The following is a 22,083-nucleotide window of genomic DNA, read 5'->3' as shown; positions in this document are numbered from 1 at the left end:
TGACACCAAATCCAGGCTGTTGATGGTCAGCTCAGAAGCTGAATATCATGTAAACTTCATTCAGCAGCAAATCACACCTGGCTCCCAGCCAGGGGTTTCTGGGTTTGTTTGGGTTGTGTTTTGATACAGGCAAGCAGGATGCTTTGTCCTTTTCTCTAAACTCAGTAGTTTCAGTTGAACTTAAAAATAGAGCAAGAAAGAGTGATTGATTAATGTGAAATGAACTTTTGAAAACCTTGAAGCTTCAACCTTTGGAATAGATTACAGTATTTGTCTCTTTTCGTCATAATACAGAATATCAATTAATTATAGAAGGGATTCCCAGGTTCATTTGTTATGTGCTTCTAGTAATGGGGAGCTGGTAAGCTCTCTGTCTGTACAAGAGAATGCACACTGTGTTTGTACCTCTAGGAACATGTACACCACTGTTTGGAAATCTCTAATTTAAGGCATTGTCATCAGCATGATTTTGTAATTAATCTGAAATTTTAAAACTTAATGACTTAAAGAGTATAAAATCTTAATATTTTCTTTTTTTAGTAAAGTTTTGGTAGTATTTAATACACTTGTTTCTTCATTTTTGTTTAAGATGCTTCTTGCTGGAGCAGTAAGAATTGCAGATAAAATTGAATCTGGTAAAACCTCTGTAGTGGTGCACTGCAGTGATGGCTGGGACCGAACTGCACAGCTCACTGCTCTGGCCATGCTCATGCTGGACAGCTACTACAGAACCATCAAGGGCTTTGAAGTTCTTGTAGAGAAAGAATGGATAAGTTTTGGACATCGATTTGCAATGGTAAGCTGGAAAATTTAGTGTGCAGTTTGTCACCTTTAGGGCTTTTACTTTGAATTGCAGTTTTTTCACTGCTGCATTTTAGTTATTGTCTCTGGTGTCTTTTTAATGGTCTGAGTGTGTCAGATAACTGTAACCCATTCATTTTTAACAAGAAACCTCTCTGTGATATATAATATAAAGTACATAAAGATGAGGTGGTTTGAATGCAATGGTGAGAAAAAGTCATGTGGCTTTTTTATGAGAATGAGGGATTGTAGCTTATATTATGGAGAACCAAGGAAAACAATTAGAAAACCAAAAGTGTAAAATGGCTGGAGTTATTGCTCTGATTTAAGGCTGAAGTGTTTTTTTAACACGTGGGTTAGTGGGGAATTAGAATAAATTGTTATGACATTCTGTGGGCTCTGACTCTTAGGATTATTTAGTAGAAATGGCATGTAGTTATGACAGGTGGATATGGAATAACCATTTTATTCAGTTCAGTCTTAATAAATTCCTACCAGTTTCACCCACTGGTAGAAATCAGTGGCTGGCAGTAGAAGATGGGGAAGCAACTGGTAGAGCTTTCCAGCTCTGCTCAGCAGTGAAGGCATGTCCCTAAGTTAATATTGGGAGGTATTTTTAGTATTGAAAAGTACAGGTTAATGTTATGGAAGACTTGCTTGTCTTGTTCACTCCTGGAACATATTTAAGAGTTGTTGAGCTTTGCAGTGTTGGGATGGTACTGCAGCCACACCAGGTTGAAATCAGTGTGCTCTGACTTCCAGCGAGTGGGACATGGAGATGATGATCATGCAGATGCTGACAGATCTCCCATCTTCCTGCAGTTCATTGACTGTGTTTGGCAAATGACAAGGCAGGTAAGATGCTGAGGAGTGTATTTCTATGAGGTATCAGTCTTTTTCCTGGCAACATAATTTCTATAGGAGAACACATTCCTTTACAGAATAGTAGCATGTTTACCTGAAATTGGTTGCTCTGTGGCTGCAGAGGGAAATTTCTGTTGAAAGTGAAATACAGGGAGCTAGAGTAGAGATTTTGTCTTGAAACCAAAATACCAGCAATTTTTTTTTTAAACAAGCTTACAAAGGGTTTGCTGTTTATATAAATAAGAATTGTTGATGAAATACATTATTTGGATTGCATGTTCACTGGTGGATTAAATGTTTGTATGGATTTAGATTGTCCTTAAGAAACAGCAAAAATCTGGGCTGATTGTGACCAGGGAGTAGTAGAGAGTTCTTTTATATATGTCTCAAATGTGAACATTTTCATCCTTATGTATACAGGAAAGCATTTATACCACACAAACCTATTCTCTATTACTTCCATCACTGCTCTTACTTCTAGATCAGGGGAGATCTCTGAAATCAGTGATTCTTAAGGTACCAAAATATTCAGATTCTCATTTTTCTTCTGAAATCTTAAGTTATTGAATGGATTTAGTCTTCATTTTCCTTATTTGTGCCTCCGTGAACGAAAACCTAAACTTTTTTTTGTGGCTTTATATTGCCATTCTTTAATGGGATTATTGAAATGGGTTGTCCACCTGAAGGCTTTATTTCCAAGTGATTTAGAAGTTCTTGATGCTTGACTCCTTTGGTTTTTACCTTCCCCTCTATCTTTTGGTTTTTTTTCTTTCCTTTTTTTTACCTCCTTGAAGCCTAACATGGGTCTGTGCTTTTATGGTAAAAGCTGTTATACTGAAGTCTCTGTAGTATGTGATTTGTTTTGAAGGCAGGAGGGTAACAGTCTGGTTCCATATGATCCTAGCACTCCCAGATCTCTTACCTTAGTCTTCTTGTTCTGAGCATGGTTCTTAAAACTTACATCATAGTTTCCAAAACTTATTCAAGTTTTCAAAACAGTCATCTTTGGTGCTTTATGAAAGTTCCCTGCTGTTATACTGGGCCGTTGTCCAGGGGGTCTTGTAGACTTTCTGTGTATCTATATTTCAGCAATAATGTGCTGTTTAGTATGGCTGGAAAAAATAAATGAAAAATTTTGTCGCTCTTTCAGAGGAAAGCTAATAACAATAGCAAAGAGGAGCAGTTCTAAACACCTGGTAGGAACAAAAGTCCTCTGGGGAGATCCTTAATTGAGAGCAGCCTCTTCTGTTTTTGTGATCTCCCTTGCTGCCTCCTGTTTCTTGCTATAAACAGTTTAGTTGCCTCTAGTTTAAAAAAGAGAAAGGGATGGAGGCAGAGGGGGAATCTATGAAACTTTTTGCCAATACCACATCTGTTCAAAACCTGGGTCCAGAAATTGTTCTGAAATTCATGAACAGCAGTGACATTGTAAAATCGTTAATGTTGCATAGGAAAAAAAAATAGAAAAAGTTATTCTTGAACAGTTCTTGCTCACTTATTTTAATTTTTCAGTTGACTTGAACACTTAGAGAATGGATGTGAAGACTGTGATTATCTTGACACAGACCTTTGAAAAACAGGATTCTTTTATCATTGTGTTTTATCATTGTGCAGATCATTTGCTCATAAAACAGTGATAGTTCTGTTTTAGAACTCATTTTTCTTTAGAATTCATGGTAAACATATGTGAAATGTTCCAAACCTTAAGTAAGTGTTAATGACTGGAGGGTGTAAGGGCTCTGGTTTGGGCATAGCCTAAAAGCAAGCAAATAGGCTCTTTTGGGGTTTAAGAGTTATATTTTTAAAACAGTCACCTTAAAACAGTGAGAGAATCTCTAACTTCCCACTAAGACAGAAATTTCCAGATAGCTTCAGACAATGAAATTTAGGCCTTGACAGCCTTATATTTTCCCTTGGGTTTATGGTCTTCATGACACAAAATAATGGAGAACTTGAGAGAAGTACATTGGCATCAGATTTTAATAAAAAACTTCATGGTGAAGTGATTTCCCTCCTCTGTTAGTAAATTCTGGTGATACTGAGTAGCAGATGTCAAACTGGAAGGGCCACATGTGAGCTGATGAAATACTGATGCCTGGTTAAAAATGAAACAGAACTGTAAAATTTGCATGTAGCCCTGCAGTTTAACTTCCTACCTTTCATGCACAGAACCCTCACAGGAGGAAGGTCTGCAGAAAGTCAGCAGAAAGTTTCATCCTGTTTGTTACTGGATGTCAGCTGTTGCTGTAGATGCATTTTTCACTGGATTCAGCAATGCACTGTTCCTCTGTCTAGTGTTCAGTTAACCATTGTTGTCCATTGCACAGTTCTTCTGCCAAGTGTTTCAGTGTTACTGTAGAACAGAACAGGTTCATTGATTAAAAAGCAAGTGTATTTTGCATATCTTTGAATCAAATGCTACTTCTCACCATCAGACTTTAACAAGATAATTTATTTTTTTAAATGCCACTTTAAAAAAAAACCCAAAAACTCCTGCAACAAGTGGGAGATTTTAATGACCATGTGTTTTCTCATAATTAGTGGATTTGAGAAGAAGTAAATTTCCATTTGTGGAATTTTTCCACCTGAATCTTCAAGCAGACACTAATAGGCTTGGAAATACAGAGAAAGGCATTTTTAGGTCAGTGATTTTTCAGCAGCAGTAATAGAAGCTCTACAGTCTTGATACATCAGCTCCAACAGTACAACTCTTGTATCCAAAGACTGGGTTTCAATAAAGTGTTATCACTTATTAATAAACTAGTTGGAGAGTAACCATTGATGTTCGGAATTTTGAATATGCTTCACTGGATTGGAATAGTGGCCATGTCGGCCTCCTTCTGATTAGTATGGACCTGTCACAACACAGAACCCTGATGTGACAAGGCTCATTAAATGCTTTCAGTTAAAGAGAGTCCCTCTAGGAGACACTTTGTCTTCAAAGTTTTTTCCAAATATCATTTTGATGCTTTGCAAATTATTTTTCCTCTCTGTATCTGATTGCTGCTTTGAGTTGGACACAGCAGGCTGAGATCTGAGACCCAGTGAATTTTCTCCTGACTTGGTTCAGCACACCTGCTTCTCAAGTTCTGTTCATACTTCCTTAAAGTAATAGCTGTGCTTTTAACATCATTGTTTTGTAATTAAGTTTTGGCATGATTTCCTAGAGAGAAGGAAGTTCAAAAGTAGTTAACTTATGAACATGACTGAAAAAGAGATTTTGATACTTGTAGTTTCCTCCATGCCTTATGAAAACAAATGGTGAGGAGGTTGAAAACAGCTCATGATTTGCAAGAGAAGCCCCAGTGTGAGCACACTGTGCTGGTGAACAGTGCACAATCTACAGCAGAGTCATAGAAGAGAAGGCTCCCATTCATTTTCTGTGCCATGGTGCTGATAATCTCCTTACTCAAGATTTTCAGTCGAAAGATGGTATGTATTAGCTTGAGAAGTCTTGGAAAGGAAATGCTTTTACAATGTTTATCTTAGATCAATCTTCTTTTTTATAAAACATTGTTTAAAACTTAGCTCTTTCTGCATTTAATACAAGCACACCCATTGTATGTTATTCAACTCTTTACTTTTAACATGAATAAACATTTGCCCTTCATAAATCATAGCTGACACTGAAGAGGAATTTCTGGATCAGCTAGTTCACCCACAGTCCCAATTGCTGTTATTCCTCCTAACTATAGGAGTCATCTTCATTTTAAGTAGCTCTTGAGTCACTCACCAAGGTATTCAGTGTTCTTTAGTGGCACAAAACAGAAACCAGTCCTCTTAAGAAAGATTGTGCTTTCTGCACATCTGAAATACTGACTTAGGATTTCTCCATATAGCAGGAAATTCTGCCTTGCAAATCTAAAACTTTGTCTTTAAGACTCCTGTGAAGATGTGCTCTATTAGAGGGAATGCACAAAGTTTGTTTCATTTGTCCTGAACATTATTCTCTTATTACATGCTCTTTATTGTTAATGAGAAAAATTCTACCTCTTAAGTTTTCCTTAAGTCTTCTCAATTTGTTATTCTTCTAAATGGTTATCATTCCATGTCTGTATTTGCTACCCTTCTCATCCTGGACAAAAAGTTATTTTGACACATCAAGTAGTTGCCACAGGTAGTCTTACCATAAAATCTGATTGAAGAAGGACTTTTTCCGTCTGAATGGGCAGCAGCCCATGAATTTTGTAGTAATTTCTTCCTTTATGAATTTTTAGAGCTCTACAGATTAGGAGAAACATTTTCAGATTTCTGACTGTTTGTCTTAGAATATATCAGGTAACCTGTGCTTGTGAATAAAATACCTAATGGTGCTCAGGGAAATAAGAGTTCTTTCATTTCAGATGTACAGGATTTACTTTCCCATACAGAAGAAGAGGAATTAAAGGCTTATTGTATATAGCTGATGGTAAACTCAGGGTGAAATGGAGAAAAGTAACTTACTTGAGTAGAAAGTGAAAGAAAAGTTTTAATTAAATTTTAAGTACAATGTATGTGTAGTAGTCTTTATTATTCAATTCATTGCATGTTGAAATAGGAAATAAAACTCTTAAATGCCATTATCTTATTTTTCCTTTTTTTTTTTTCCCAGAATGTTTTCTTGTTCTGTAATAAGAGATATAAAGCATATGTTTAAGAGGGCTTGGGGTAGAACAGAACACTGTTAGAGCTTCTTAAAATGGATTGCTTTATATCACCAGTTTCACATCAGCTAATGTTTGTATTCTGGTATACTTGGATAATGAATGTAAAGTATAGCTCTGAGAAGTATTTGTAGAGAAGTACGTAGGTGAAATGGATTATTGAAGTGGGAGTTTCTGAAATTGCTGAGTTTTCCTGCAGATAATCCCTAAATAGGACAAAAATCTCACCTGGATTATTTGGTTGCTTCTTATGTCTGGTTTTCTTCCTTTCTACACTGCTTAAAATAATGCTTAAAGTAATTTTACCCTTTTTTTTAATATCAGTTTCCTGCAGCGTTTGAATTCAATGAGTTATTTTTGATCACCATTCTGGATCACCTTTATAGTTGTCTCTTCGGGACTTTCTTATGCAACTGTGAAAAAGAGAGATTAAAAGAGGTAAATAATCAGTGTAATGCCCATTCTTGGTTTTCTGATTTTTATATTAAAATGCATAGAAAATGACCTCAGATTGTCTGAGCTGTGTTTTTAAATACATTTGTCACATAGTCTTAAAAAACAGTGCAGACATTAAATTTCATGGTATGAGATATATATGCTGAATGCCCTGCTCTTAAGTGAGGTGGCACTTAGGTTTCTCTAGTTATCATCTGTCTGTGGGGTTGATGGTTTAGTAAGTTCTCTTGCAGGTATTTTTAGCCAAAATATAAAATTTTAAACAATAGTAATTATTAAATAATATTAGCATTTCTTTCACTATTTCTGAAGCAACTCCTATGGATGACGTGGCAGGTTACTGTAGGACACAACTGGACGGAACTTGTGATTGAGGACTACAGAAATTAAAATTATCTAAATGAATGAAGTTAGGATTCAATGAAAGATTATGTGTTTGTGAAGAAAAAATAGAAGTTTGTTGCTATTCCAAGTGCACTTTTGCTTACTTGTGGCTTTGTTGTTTTTACTGTCTCATCTTCTTGTTATATTTAGTTCTGCCGTTTTTGTTTTTTTTAATTTGTCTCTACTGCTTCTGTAGGGGAAAAGTTGCATGTAAATACCACAAGATGGAGCTGAATAACATGTTCTCAGCAAATGCAGGGTTTCCAGACAGCTTTCTTTCATAAATAAGTAGTCAGATGCAATTCTCAATAGAGAAATGCAATTCAAGAGACAGTGGTGGTAGAAACACATGCTTTACAACCTTGAAGGAGTTTAAATTTGCAAGATGAATCTGATGTAAGTTCAGATTTCCAGTCTTTGATCTGACCATTATTATGCTGATTAAATTTAGACTAATCCAACTTTGAGAAGTGCAAATAAAAGTACAAATAGTCAGTTTAAAGCATAATATCAATTATTTGTTAGGAGCAAATAGTATGAGTGGGAAGATTGAAAAATTATTTTTCACAGACACTGTTTTGGATCTTCCAAACTCCATGTCTCTTCACTGATATTCCTGTTAAAGCTAATCTTTTTAGATTAGTTGGTCACTGTGTAAGCATGTATTTAAGTAGCTCTATATATTGCTGTAAATTATGAGCAGTACAGCTTGCTTTTGCTCAACTAGACTTTAATGTCTCTGAAAATTATATGTCTAAATCTCCTTTCTCTATTAGCCTTGGACCAAAATAAGTGTTCAGATGTTTTGCTAAAGTTTTAAGGCTGTTCAATGATCAGCTACTGGAAGTGTTCTCAGCCTGCATGTAATTTTCTAGTAGATAAGGCAAAATTCTGACATTATTTCTGATATGTAGATATTATCATCTTATTTTTTTCAATCAGGAGGTGAGCACAAAGACTGTATCTCTGTGGTCCTATATAAACAGCCAGTTAGAGGAATTCACAAATCCCTTCTATGTAAACTATGAGAACCATGTCCTGTATCCTGTTGCCAGCCTGAACCATTTGGAGCTGTGGGTGAACTACTACATCAGGTGGAACCCCAGGATGCGGCCTCAGGTATGAGCTCTCTCTCACATGTCTTCATGTTTTACTGAAGGTCACACAGATTAAGAGAAATTATTATTTTTCTTAGTGTCAAATGCAGCATTTAATCCAAAAGTGCTCATCTGTTGCACTTATTACAGCTGATAGGGAAAAAGGTGTTTGTCATGAAGATAATGCAGGATGTGGTCAAACTTGAAAAAAGGATTTTTCCTTTTTTTGCAGTCACAAACTAGGGAGTTACAGTATCACTGTATTGGCCTGTAAAGATTAACAGTCTTTTATTTTCTCAGAAGATTACTTTTACAATACTTTTATAATACTTTGTAACACTTTTTAATACTTTTATTGCCTTGACCTTCCCCTAGTTTTTGTGTACCTTTATTTTTAATCATGTTTTGCCCTTTCCCCAGCCCTGACATAGATTACAGCAGCAGTTTCTGAAAGAACTGGACTAACCAACTCATTATTCAGGCTCTCTAAACCAAGCATCCCATGGATGCTTGTTTTCAATTGGCTTTTATAGTTTTAAGCTGGCATACTAAAGATTAAACACTCCCTGTACATGCTCCTTGATTCATCCAGTATTTGTTCTTATAAGTAATGTCTGCTATTCAGATAAATCTCTAAATCTCATCAGACAAATGTTCCATATGTTCTCATGCTTAGAAGTCTGAAGAAAGCACATTCAGATTGTGTCACAACCATAATATATCTGAGTGTGCTACACCATCTCTTTAAGGTAACATTCCAAGGTACCTCCAAGCATATTATGATAAATTACCTGTATTAAGTGATTGCTCAAAAGGTGCTTTCATCTTCCAGCAGTTAGAATGAGATGTGAGTTTCAGATTTATTAGTCATCCACAAGTCAGAGGCTGTTGTAAAAGATGGTTTTCCAAGGTAAGTTTCAAGGCGACTACACTGGTAGAAGTCCAGGTTTCTGAGAAATGCCTTTTAAGGTCCTGGAAAAGTCTGGATTGCTTGCTTTTCACACTGAGGTGTTTCCTCTGAGCTGCTTTGTTTCTTTTACTTGCTAAAACTTTGAAAGATGGTGTATTTTAGGTGATATAATTTTCAAGTGAAATTGTCAGCTGCTTTTTAGCAAAATGCCATCTTTCCTTCAGCCTCTTTGCTGAATCCATTTGGGTGCTGTTTGCACTAGCTGCAGCAGTGTTGGTTTATGACTTGTATTTGATTAAGATCTCCAGGCCCTGAGAGCAAGCAGGCTTTGTGAGCCACATGAAAACCAGTCCTGGTCCAAAAGAGGGAGGGTGGGGAAGCTGTCACATCTCTTAGTGACAGCTCTGCTCACTGCTGAGTGCTCTGCCTGCTTCTCTGGGAGATGCTCCTCAGTCACTCTGGCACATGAGACTCATTCACATGAGAGAGCAGATCCTCCAGCAGGAGCTGAAGGGAACAAACTGTGCTGGTCCTGGTAACTGCCTTAACTTTCCTGCCACCTGCTTTTCTTAAAGTACTTAAAAAGTGTTTCACCTTTTCAGTTCTGCCACGTAAGTTTTGTCGTGATACATCATCCCTTTCTTCTTGTCTCTGGCCTGAATTTATGTTTATGACCAACATTTGAGAGGGTTTCAAATCTGCTTGGATAAATTAGCAGCAGAAATTACAATTTTTTATTGCAGAATTGCATTTGCCAGTCTGATTATGAAATTATGAAAGCACAAACTCATACAAGCAAGTAAATAGTTTCTGCAATCACAGAATATAAGTGCAGTAAGAATATACTAATCACAATATACTAAGTTTGCTTTCCCCTGTGTTTGCATTGTCTGTTGTCAAACCCTGTCAACCAATTCAGTAACATTCACGTGCATTCAGTGACAAAAAAAAAGGCAATGACCCTTGTGACACCCAGCAGGTCTTCACTTATCTTCAGTGAAAAAATTTCTTAATCAGTGGATTTATTTAAATAATGGGCATCCCTGCCTACTGATAAAAGGTGATTTTGTTGAATACCTTTTAATGTGTTATCTTGATTTGCAACTAAATATAAGAGAAAAATAAATATTTAACATGAGTAAGTTCTCTGATGATTAGTTCAAGGCAACCTTGTACTGTTTTATCAGCTGAAAAAACATCTTTAGAAAACTAAACCATATTTATTGTTTTTGAGGTGCTCACCAAAAAGGAGAAAAAGCCCAATAGGTGAATTTAAGGGAAGACGAATAATAGTACTTTTGAATATAATCAGAATGGATCTTTGAAACCTGTTTTGAACCAACTTGGTGTTATGGGAGAGAAATCTCACAGGAGCAGAAGGGCAGGTTTTGGTTGGAGGCAATATTTTAGTTTTTCTCATTTCCGCTTGATTAATAAGCTTGATTTTTAAATGGACTGAGAGAAGTTTCATTGCACTTCATTGCCTTTTCTATTGGAAATGAGCATTTATCACCTGTAATTTTTTTATTTGAAAATTACTGAATGGGAACTTGATATAACCATTTATTTGTTTTTGTATTATTGTACTCTGTCTTCAAATATCTGTGTCTCAGCCTTTACCAGTGTGATACAGTCTGAGCATATTCTTCATTGCCTTAGGACATGCAGAGTTTAGCATCATTCCTATGTTCTATAAAGATTGCTTAGAATGATATGACTTCAGTTCTGTCTAAGCTTTGTGGAAGCCTGAGATGGTGGTTTTCATGTTTATTTGCATCAAGAGCCCTGTTTCTTTTGTATTGCAGTAGATCTTGTGCACTTAAGGACACACAGCCTCTTTCCATAGGCTTCAAAGCTCAGAAATCTGAGAACTGAACTCTTTGGAAAATTCTAGGTTAAATATGGACATTTCTTGTTGCTAAATTGTGCTTCAACAAGGTTATTCTAATTCTTAAGGAAAATAAAAAGTTTTTTGTTTGAGTTTGGAGGTGTTACATCATTATTGGCTTCTTGTCCTAGGAAAATTAGATAGATCTAAGTGCTGTCTTATTTGAGTTCATTGACTGAGGAGACCTTTTTCAGATTTGCCCTTTCTTTGAGTTGGAGAAATGTGTATTTGTATGTGACATGTGGAAGACAAGCTTTTCCATCCTGTCATACAGAAGTGTGGGATCTGTGGCTGTGGCTTTACAGATGACCCTTCTAGTCTGGAATACATTAGATAATGACACTTTGGAATTTTTTCAATTGATATATATTTTTCCCTTTTCTGTGTATTTATTTCATCCTCTTCTTGACACTGATTTGAGAGTTTTGGCTGCCAGATATCATTAGGTATCTCTTTGGGCATCTCTGGAAGGTGGGGAGGACACAACAATGAGTATGATCTCTGCAGGGGCATTAGTTTTGAACTAACACACCCCCATCATTCATATATGCAGAGCATGAATAAAAGTTCCAGTCCTTTCAAGTCAAACTGTGAGAGGCAAGGAAAATAATGCATTTTAGTCACCAAACCTTGCACAGTCCATTAGGAGGTGTTTAGTTCTTTTTATGCTTTCTTGTAAATTATGTTTTAACCCTTGGAGGACAGGGCTTAGTTTAATTTTAGTTTTTTTTTATTTTTCTATGCCTGGTAATTTTTCTTCAAGCTCTGTTCTGTAAATTTGGCCACAGTGCTCATGTTGAAACCATAGAAATCCCTGTAATTTTTCAAATTCATTAATTTCTTCATGTGTGTGGACTGTCATCCAGAGTAAAAGGCTAGCACCATCTATCACCTAGAAATTCAATTCAGCTTCTGTGATGGGATCATCTGCTCAAGGCAATCTCAAAACTTCTGTGCAAGAGTCAGGAAATTCTGTTGGCTGGTTAGCAGCTCACTTAAAGATGTGAAAGGGAGAGGTAGGAATAAGTAAAGCTCTTTGTTCAGTATATTCAGAAATGACTGTAAACTATATAAATAGCTTACAATTGCTGCTTTTATTTGATGCTATTGCCAGAGGATTTGATGTGTTGAACAGTTGAGCAATCAGATGTTAGCTGTGCTTCAGTGTCAATAAACACAGAATATTGTATAGTGAAAACAACAAATAAGATCCTGAGTGTCACTGGGAAAATTGCTGACAATAAACTGGAAAACATAATTACTGCAGTGCTTTATCCTGCATGTAATAGGATAATGTGGAACTTACTGCATGTAACTTACTGTCTGGCACATGGAGTGTTCATGTATTTATCTCTGCCTTCAGTCTCACTGCCTGGTGTGTTCCCCTCCAAGCAAGTTGCCATTGTCATATTTTTGAAAGTCCACCCATTTGATTTACCACCATTTTGTGGCAGGACAGAGCTGTCACACAGCTCTGGAACTGTTTGGTATTGCTGGTCCTGAGTCCCTCTTTTTGAATGAAAGAGTGAGGCAGGAGATGTCAGGAGAAGGAATTGCCTTGTGGCTTAGGCAGCTGGGTGTTACCTTACAGGGCAGATTTCATCCCTGCAATTAACAAAGCGTTCCTTCCGAGATGAGGCAGGTTTTGGTTTTCTCTCTAGTTGAGTGTCAAGTAAAGATTTCCAGAGTCTAGTCTACTGCAGATAATTTCATCTATAGATGGAAGTCTCAGTATTCAATCAGTATGGAATAAAATAGAGACTAACTGCTTATCCTGGATGCTGAAACAATCTGTAGTTACCTAAGAAAAAGAAATTGGTATCCTATAGTGAGCATCAGAATGTGCTCAGAATGGGACAAGCTAGTACTATGCAAATAATCTTCATTTTTGGGAGCTTCTAACAGATTCTGAAGGGCAAGCATTTCTATCTTGTCTCAGATGTCTAAATGTAAGTGGGCTGTAGGTTTTAACAAGCAATGGCATCAACTTGTAGCATGTGCAGTTTCCTGAGTCTGGAAATCTATCAGTTGTTCCAGATCCCACCTGATAGCTTTGGGGAAATTATGACTTTTCCTATCCAAAATTCATGATTTCTGTTCTTGCTTTTCCAGGAGACCAGGGCTTTTTGTTTGATCTCTCAGGAGCAAGAAGTGTGGAAGTATTGACTATTATTGAAAATTGCTGTCTTCATCATTTGAGATTGCCTTTTGCTACAGGTGTCCTGTTAACTAGGCTGTCAGAGTTCCAGTTCTTCACAGAGAGGAACAAAAAGCTCAAGTGAAAGATATTGTTGTCTTTCCAAAGCACAGAGTAGGTTTTTGGAAAACTGACAGTCTTAAGCTGAGCAATGAATTTAAAATAACCATTTTCTTCTGCAGCTTTTCTTCCCTGTGGCTAAAATAGATAAAGTGTGCTCACTGAACAAGGCAAAATGCATTCACTGTTGAACAATTTTCATGTGAATGGCTGTCCTTGAGCTCGTGGAGTAACACACAGTAGATATCCACCCAATTAAGACTTGGTGGTACTATAAGTGAGTAACTATTATAATTTCTCTTTTATCCATCCTTGTGTTGACAAATTTTGCTATCCAAAAGCACTTCAGAGTCCTGAAGGATTCCTTGGGAATGAAAACGTGAAAATCAATACTGAAAGTGAACTGTAGTAATTCTGTGAAGAGGAATGCTTTCTGAGGAAATGAAGCTGTCTTATGTCTAGATGGTTTTTATGTGGGATGTAGTATGTATATGGTATAGCATAACTGTGGTTTCTCTAGAGGGCATAGTTAAAAAAAAAAAAAAAAACAAACATTTTATTTTTCCTCAAATCCTTCCCCAGCAGGAATAATTCATCATAACTGTGAAGTGGCATGTGCTCAGCATTACACTGCACCAGGTTCTGCTTTTGATATAGGTGGATAATTCAGTTTAAAAAAGGGTTTAATATCAATGGTATTTTTAGTAATAAAGAATGTTTTTAGCAGTGGTGTCAATATTTTTCTGCTCAGTGTAGGCAGTAGGTACCCTACTGTTAAGGTAGAGGAAAAGTACCTGCTTTTGAATGAAATAGGCAGCAAAGGAAACTAAAGGAGGAAAACAAACACCACCCATTTTAAGTGGTTACTTTGCAGAAACCTGCAATCACTTCTTCCTTAGTGAAGAATGGTCCTTGGCTCACTCAATTTTGGCAGCATTTTGCTGCTTTTTACTGGTTGGGAATGGGGTTTCAGATATTGCAGATATCATTAGTAGTGTGAGAATCATGTCATGGCTAACAGGGCAGAGAGACTGCAGGTACCAGACAGGAGAAAACTCTTAGGGGTGATGGGGCAGCTGGCAATATCCTGGGAAGGGGAAGGGAACCAAGTAACAGGGAGGAATTGCAGAAGTTGAAGGTAGCTACAGGTGAAGGTTGTATGAGGAGGGAATCAGGTCCTGTGTTGAATTGTGGCTTGGTGAACTAAAACTTAGAGAAATGTTGAAATGGAAAAAAACAGGAAAAAATGTGAGCTTCCCTAAATAAAATCTTCCTGGTGAGTTGGATATTCTTTTTACTTTCTGTTTACAAAAAAAGTTAGTTCCTTAAGATAACTCAGTGAAAGAGAGGTAATGGAACAAAACTAGGGATTTGAATGTGATGGTACAAAATTTGGTTAGAGCTTAAAGCCAAACAGAAAGATGCCAGAATTGTGGACAACAGGCAGAAGTCTATAAAACTTATATTTAATGCTGAGGGTATTGCTCAGGACAGGTACAAGGACTTGGGGCACAGAGTTTGAGTAAATGGTGGGGAAAATTAGTTATGAGGTAGGTGAGCAGCATGGAGTCTGACTTCCTGAGTCAGTATTACAGTAATAATTAAAAAAACTAAAAAACCCACAAAACAAAAAAAATAGAGGGGGAGAACAAAACAAAAAAGCCCCAACATTGAAAAGTCTTTTAAACTGCTGTGGGTAGATTCTTCTGCAGCTTTTACTGGGCCAACTTTTTGGTTAATGCCTGGAGTGAGGTCAGACTTCCCAAGGATCCAGGCCCTTTTCCCCACTACTTAGTGCTGCTGGCAAACTCTGTATTCTTGTCCCTGTTTGGTTCTGTTGCTACCTGTATCAGATGCAAGTGCCAATTTTGTTTTGGGGTGATCAGCTTCAAACTGTTCATAGTAAATTTTACGTGACTGGAGAAATCTATTTCTATTTCTTGTAAATAGTACACAGCAGATTTTTTTTTTATGAAGTTTGCCCTCCAAAATCCATTTAAAGGTATGTAGTACATTCACCTTTATGTTTCTACTTCATTTTTGCTGGACTGTTGTGTTAAATCACAGAAATGAAATGTACTGGTTTTCAGCACATTGAGATAATAGTTTAAATAGCACATGAAAAACATCCTGAAGAGCAATGGCCCAGGAAATTTTCCAGCCCAGCCAAACTGTAGATGCACTGCTGGGTAGAGTATCATCTGTGTAGGCTCCTCTCATGCAGCAGAAATAGTTCTGTGCTTTTAGCTGGGTTATGGACAGAAATGATGGCTGTAGGAGCTGAGTGTTGCCTGGCAGCATCACTGTGGGGACACTGGTGTGACAAAGGAAAGGATGCATACTCTGCTGAAAATCTACAGCAGCAAAAATAAGTTGAATGCAGCTGGGTGATAGGTCCAGAGTCATCTTTTGAGGTTCAACTCCTAATTGAGAGGCAAAATGAGAGCGTAGAAAACAGTACAGCTGCTGTCAGCTTCCCAACAAATTCATCTCAGGCAAACCAATTACATGATTTCTTAACAAGACAGTAATAAAAGCTTGCCTTGGAGATGCTACTTGTGCTGTGCAAGTACACAGTTCTAGGGTTAAGGTGGTAACAAGATCTTGTAATAAACAATCTTCTTCAAACTTCTTGTTCCTTACAGAATCTGTCACTCTTCCACTTCCTTTCATTCTAAACAGTGGCAGAGTGAAGGAGAGCCTCGTTCACAGCAAGCCATTACAGGTGTTATTGTGAAGGTTGTTGGACCCATTTCCTTCTGAAGAAGTTTTTGTTTGAGAGAGGAATCTCATGATGAAATAGAACAGGGTGAAGTGACAAAAATGGAGATGGTTATCTGTAAGAATTTGTGCAGGATGGTTTCAGGATACACTGACAGCAACAGGTCTCCCTGGCAATAAGTCTTTAGGAAGTGTGGAAATTAACTGACTTTTTAATTTTCATGTTTTTCATGACAGAATTTAATTCATTATGTTTCATCTTTTTACTCTTCCTCCTCCATCCTCGTGCCAGGCTGATCTTCAGGTCTTTTTGTAGGAACTTCTGTGGTACTTCAACTGCCTGTAACACCTTTTCCTTACCCCATGATAATGTAATTTGAACATGAACCTTTATTACTAAAAAATCAGCTATTGTCAGCTGCTTGAAAATTGAGCTGCTTGAGATTTTTCTAGACTGAATTTGGCATGTTAGTTCATGAAATTGAAGTGTTTATTGAAAGTTTAATATGTGAAACCTCTTTCTGGAATTTTATTATTTATTGTGTGCATCTACGTGATGCTGTGTTAATGGCAATCAAAAAGAATCTTTTCCTGGGAAAGGCATCATATCAGAAAACCCTTCTGTTGTGTTTACTCTGCCAGATGAAATGGCATGATGATATTCATGTGGAACTGTCCTGCAGTGTTTAAATCTAACATGCCCTTACTGAAAGCTGGCCAGTATTTTGAAGGCGACCCCTTTTCTTCCCTACTCTAAGACCCTACTCTGCCTTGCTCACAACTTAGCTGGGCTCTAATGGTTTGCATCGAGTCCCCAAGTTTGTGTGTCTGACTGAATTGTTTTGTAAAACTTAATCCAAGAAGGCTCAGTTGATTATGAGAATGTGACTAAGAGAAATGTTTTCCCATATGAAAAGATTGGGAAACTTACAGAAATTCTGTTGGGGCAAGGGGCTGTTTTTCTATAAATGCTCCATCTCTAGGGAAAACATGAGGTTTTAGTGAGATTATATTTCAGAAACTGTCCCACTCATATCCTGGAAAAAATTCCTCCAATTTGGAGGTCTGAGGCTGCAATAATCTCAGTGAATTCTCAAGAACTGAGAATAAATCAAAAGGACTGAGAGATGGATTTTATACAGAGTCTGTGAGAGAGTTGTGTCTAGCAGGGAATAGGAGTGAATAATGCTCTGGGTGCTGGAGCTGTTCACTTTCTGTTCCACCCATGGAACAGAGTCTGGGAAAGTAGGCTGAGGGGACATGGCTGCAGGCAGAGAAAGAGCTGTCCCCTGAGAGAAATGACATTTCTCCCTGCCTTTGCCACAGGATTCCTCTGTTGCAAGAGAGCTCACCTGGAACAGAAAGGTCCCTTTTTTTGTCCTTATTTAGTGGGTGTCCTGCTTGATACCCACATGCCCCAGCTGCAGAATTCCCAAGTTCTCTGTTAAATTAGGAGATGCTGGCTTCAGATCCTTGTTTGTAGAAGTAGAGTGTTAATACTCCCATACCTCATTAGGGTGCTGCAGAAATAAATTTGTTTCTTGACATGAGATGAAAGTACAGAAAAGGAAACTTTAGCATTTTAAATTCAGAACAATAAATAAAAGATGAGGTCAGACACTGCAAAGAAAACTAAATATTGAATAACTTCTCATTAATTAGGTGGCATCAGCCTGTGCACTGAGTAAATGAGGAATACAAGGGGGAAGCTAGTATTTTAATATTTATTTGACCAATGATTTTATACAGATGTACAGGAAGGCTGAATTGAGGTTGGAGAAGTAATCTTCATTCTGACACCTCCTAATTCTTTGAGAGCGTAATTTTGCAATCTTAATGTTGAAGAGTTTTGTGTGTGAGTTGAATATACACAGGCTTTTTAAATGTCATTATTGTTATGTAGCTAATTTATTGAAAGGCAGCTCTGCTCTTCAGGATGGACCTGTGGGGAGAACAGCACTTGCGTCAAGGCTGGAGCATGAGCCTGCTGAATTAGCTCTGGGCATGCAGAGGGACCGAGGGGTGCAGCCACACTTTCCTTCCTCAAAGCACTTTGCAGAGCATACCAAGTCCTGCAGCAGCTTTCGTGTGGTCTGTCCTGGAAAGGTTTGTAGTAGGTTCCCCAGAAGCCAGTTAGTGGAGCTGCTTTTTGAGAGTGTGTGAGCTCTGCAGTGACCCCAGCAGCTGATGCCATGTGAAATCTGGCCTGGTTCACTGAATCATGGTTAAGCTGTGCAGAAATCAGGTGTACAGATCTCCCATGACCCAGGGAGCCTTTGTGTGACTGATGATTCCAATGGTAAATCATTCTGTTAGGGACCTAAATGTTTCAGGAAAATGTCTTCCTAAAGAAATCTAAAGTAGGAGTCTGGGAGAAAGTGATCTTTTATTGAGAGGGAAAAATAAATACAGGGGATACCAATTCCAGAAAATCTCAATCTTTACTAAAATTTGAAGTTTCCACAGTGTGTATTACAGCATCTTGGACAATCTTTATCAGCAGGCTCAGTTTTTCCATGTTTGTAGGTGTTCTACTTTCTGTAGTCTACCTCAGAAAAATGAGATTGGCTTTCTGGAGGGTGTGCTTTGTGTTTGATTAGTGAAGGAGATCTGTAGATTTGTGGCCTCACTTACTGAAAGTTTTTATAGAGGATGGAGAGTAAAACTGCAAGAGAGAGAATTCATTGCACAGTGAGGGCAGGGCTCCAGGGTCATTGGGACCTGGTGGTGGCAGCTGTTGTTCTGCTGAAGACTCCAAAAGTTATACTTTTAAAATTGCTGTAGATGATGTGCTGGATGAATTGATGACTCACAGGGTACTGGGAGCAGCTCTTTCTCAGTACACTGAAGTTTCTGTTCATGGGCTAAGCCACAAACAAGAAAAAACTATATGGCCAAAAAATTGTAGATCTAAAAAGACCTTTGGTACTATTTCATTGTTTTAAGTTAGAACAAGAGTTAAAAAATAAATGGTATTTTTCTGTGTTAGGTTTTGAAAATATCAATATTAAATGCATGGATTTTGGATGTATGTTCTTTAAAAAGCAGGAATTCACCAAAATGTAAGTTGTGCCTCAGTTGCGTATTGATAGCAAGTAAAAACCCTTTCTGGGTTTTGCTATTTCCTTCACATGGCACCACGTGCAGCTGGCAGGCTCAGGTGTGCATCCCAGCCTTAACAATCACTGCTAAGCAGTGGGAACTGATGGTGGGAGAATGCAGTTCCCTGGAGCCTGGCATTCCAGAAGCCCAGGGTATAAATTACTCATCTAACAATCCACAGGTCTCCCAGTGCTGCATTTCCCCATGATGATTGTGTCAGTGCAATTAAATTCTTTTCCCCTCTTGCTCTTTCCAAAAGCTATAAACAATTAGAGTTTGTACAGGATAAAATAAATTAAAAGCAATTTACAGTAAAACCTTTTTTGGCCTTGTTGTGGAATTTGGAAGAGGGGGAGGATTCTCTCTGCTTGTCTGAGATAACAAATCCAGCTGCAAAGTCCAGTGTGGCTTGAATCTTCCTTTGGCCACAATATAATTGAATGTTTCAGATGAATATGAAAGGGCTCTGATGCAGAGTGGTGCATCTCTGATGTTTGTTTTGTAATGTCAGAAGCAGAAACCTGTACAATGCACTTATATGAAAGATTTATTGGAGTAGGACTCTGGGAGGTCCAGGCACCATTCACTTGGCTGCTGCATTTTTCTCAGTGGAAGGGGTCAGACTCCTGGAAGGATGCCTGGTTAGAAGAGTAATGAGATGCTCCATATGGAACCAGCTTTTCAAACCCTATGTATAAAGTCAGTCCTGTCCCAACAGGCCAGAGGAATCATTCCCAGGAAAGGCATTTTACGTTCTTCTGACAGTGGTATTGATAAGGGATACAGGTACATTTATTGGAGTATATTTGGTATCTCATCAAAAGTATATTTGGTGTCTCGTTTGCAAACACATTTTAATAGGTTAAATAGGTTAATAGGTTTCCTGCCAGTTGTGTTGTTAGAAAGGGACAGTTTCCTGCAAAGTTTCATTTCAAATGACTAAAGAAACACCTCCCTAAATATTGACATACTGAAATTCACAAGTGTTGAATTCCTTGTTATTGAAATAAAGAGCAGACACATTGCTGGGAAAGATAACTCACTATGAGAGTCACAGTAAGCCTTTTGTTTCTTTACCTGGCAGGTTCCAATCCACCAAAATCTTAAAGAACTGCTGGCCATCAGGACAGAGCTTCAGAAGAAGGTTGAGGATTTGCAGCGGGAAGCTGCCACACGTTCCATTTCCTCCTCCTCTGACAGAGGCTCATCTCCTTCCCATTCTGCCACACCAGTGCACACCTCTGTGTGATGTGGAACAAAAGCCATGTGAAAAAAGCAGTGTCAGGTAACACAGAGGAGGGTGAAATGCTTCTCCCATCACAAAGGATTGTGAGTGATTTGTGATTGCTATGATCCACATGCCTTACTCTGTGTCTGATACTATCACAATGAGGCCAAAAAGAGCTTCAGTAGATGTGATGTATTTTCTTGTTGGCAGTTCCCACATGTGTTTTGACACTCTAGCTAAGTCACCAATCGTGAAATTAAACTTTGTTTTGAGCAACTAACAATTTAACCGTTCTAAAAAGGAATCCATCTGCCAAGCAGAGAGAAAAATGCCTCACACATTGTCTAGAGTACTATGCCTGGTTGAGAGAATCAGATGAAATGCCACATGATGCTTACACAGAACACAAAATGTTTTTCTGAATGGGAGCTCCTTATTTCACTCAGTAATATATATATATATATATATATTTCTATTTTTTTTTTTTTGCTAGAGCAATTTATTTTTTTTAGGTAATGCACTTGGAAATTGATTTTAAAATAAATGTTTTCCAGTGTAGTCAGTTTTACATTTCAAATTAAATATGCCATTAAAAGTGGATGAAGTTGAGCTGGGTTTATCAAGTACACCACACTGACTTGTATGATGTAATATATTTGGTAAAGCATGTATTTTAGGGTTTTTAATGCCTTTTGTACCAGTTGAAATAAAGTCTTTTGACTGTTTAGCTTATCTTTCAGTTTCAGCCTCCTGAGCGAGGGGTAAACTTGCTCGTGTCAAGGTCTTGTACAAAGTAAAAATTTGTTTTCTAGCAAATGGTAATATTTGGGGTTGGAATGACACCCAGCTGTGTAAATTGTATAGTCTGTATAGCTCCACGTTGTGAAGTGTGTTTTGTTTCTAAGTGTACCCACAAAATGCAAAGCTGTGTGCATTTATACCCGTGTGTGTGTGATGTTGAACATATGCATCCTCCCATGGGTTTAAGCTGTACCTTCAGAAAATGGATCCTGCCTGTCCAAACCCTTCTGAGGACCTTAACTTGCAATGACTTTGTTTGACAAAGTTTTTTGAATAATATGATATTAATTGTTTTTCTTGAAATAAAGCCTCTTGGCTTTTTGTTTTTTAAATTCCTACTAGCATTTTTTCTGTAATAATTTTATTGTGTTGACAAGTTGAATATACATTCCCAACTTTCTTGCATCTCTCCCCAGAAATACTCATATTGGAGAGATTTGATTACTGTAACATTCCTCCTTTTAGAAAACTACTCACTGGCATTCTTGGAAGGCCTAGAAATGGTGCATGCTGCAAATTTTCCCTGGATTGTTTTCCTGCTGTGTTTCATGAAAATCTGGTTCTTCTCCTAAGGAAACTTAAATATTGCAGCTCTGCTTTTTGACTCTTGTATTGCTCCAGGTTCTGCTGGTGGGAATTAAGCCCCATTTTTAGGAGCCAGGTGATTCTATATGGTGATTGTTGGTTTTCCTGACTGTGAGTATTTATTTGTTGCTGCACATTTGTTCCCAGCACACGACAGTGCTTCTCTGTGTCTCGTTCTCTGCATTAACTCTACCCAGCACACAGTTAAAGAGCTGCTGAGCACCTTCCTGGCTTCAGCTGCAGAGGCTGAAGTGCTGTATCCAGTCTTACATGTTTACTGGGCAGTGCAGGGTATTTCAACATGTCCTTTTTACTGTAGTGAATGCTTTTTATAATAAATATTCAC

At 37.8% G+C, this 22,083-nt stretch overlaps 1 protein-coding gene across 4 annotated transcripts in view; it reads left to right on the top strand.

Moving 5' to 3' along the window:
• MTMR1 (myotubularin related protein 1) overlaps nt 1–21,083 on the top strand; it is a 36,934-nt gene extending 15,851 nt beyond the window's left edge. For all 4 annotated transcript variants that reach the window (XM_050974536.1, XM_030228773.2, XM_030228770.2 and 1 more), the window contains 5 exons: nt 590–796; nt 1,564–1,656; nt 6,633–6,746; nt 8,091–8,267; nt 20,208–21,083. In XM_050974536.1, coding sequence (XP_050830493.1) covers nt 590–796; nt 1,564–1,656; nt 6,633–6,746; nt 8,091–8,267; nt 20,208–20,372 — 756 coding nt within the window. In that variant the 3' untranslated portion in view covers nt 20,373–21,083. The remainder of the gene's footprint in view (nt 1–589; nt 797–1,563; nt 1,657–6,632; nt 6,747–8,090; nt 8,268–20,207) is intronic.
• The last annotated feature ends 1,000 nt before the right edge of the window (nt 21,084–22,083 follow it).

The sequence above is a fragment of the Serinus canaria genome, chromosome 4A (genome assembly GCF_022539315.1).
Source record: "Serinus canaria isolate serCan28SL12 chromosome 4A, serCan2020, whole genome shotgun sequence".
Taxonomy (NCBI): domain Eukaryota; kingdom Metazoa; phylum Chordata; class Aves; order Passeriformes; family Fringillidae; genus Serinus; species Serinus canaria.
The sequence above is the reverse complement of the archived record's forward strand: the minus strand, read 5'-3'. Positions and strand labels throughout refer to the sequence as shown.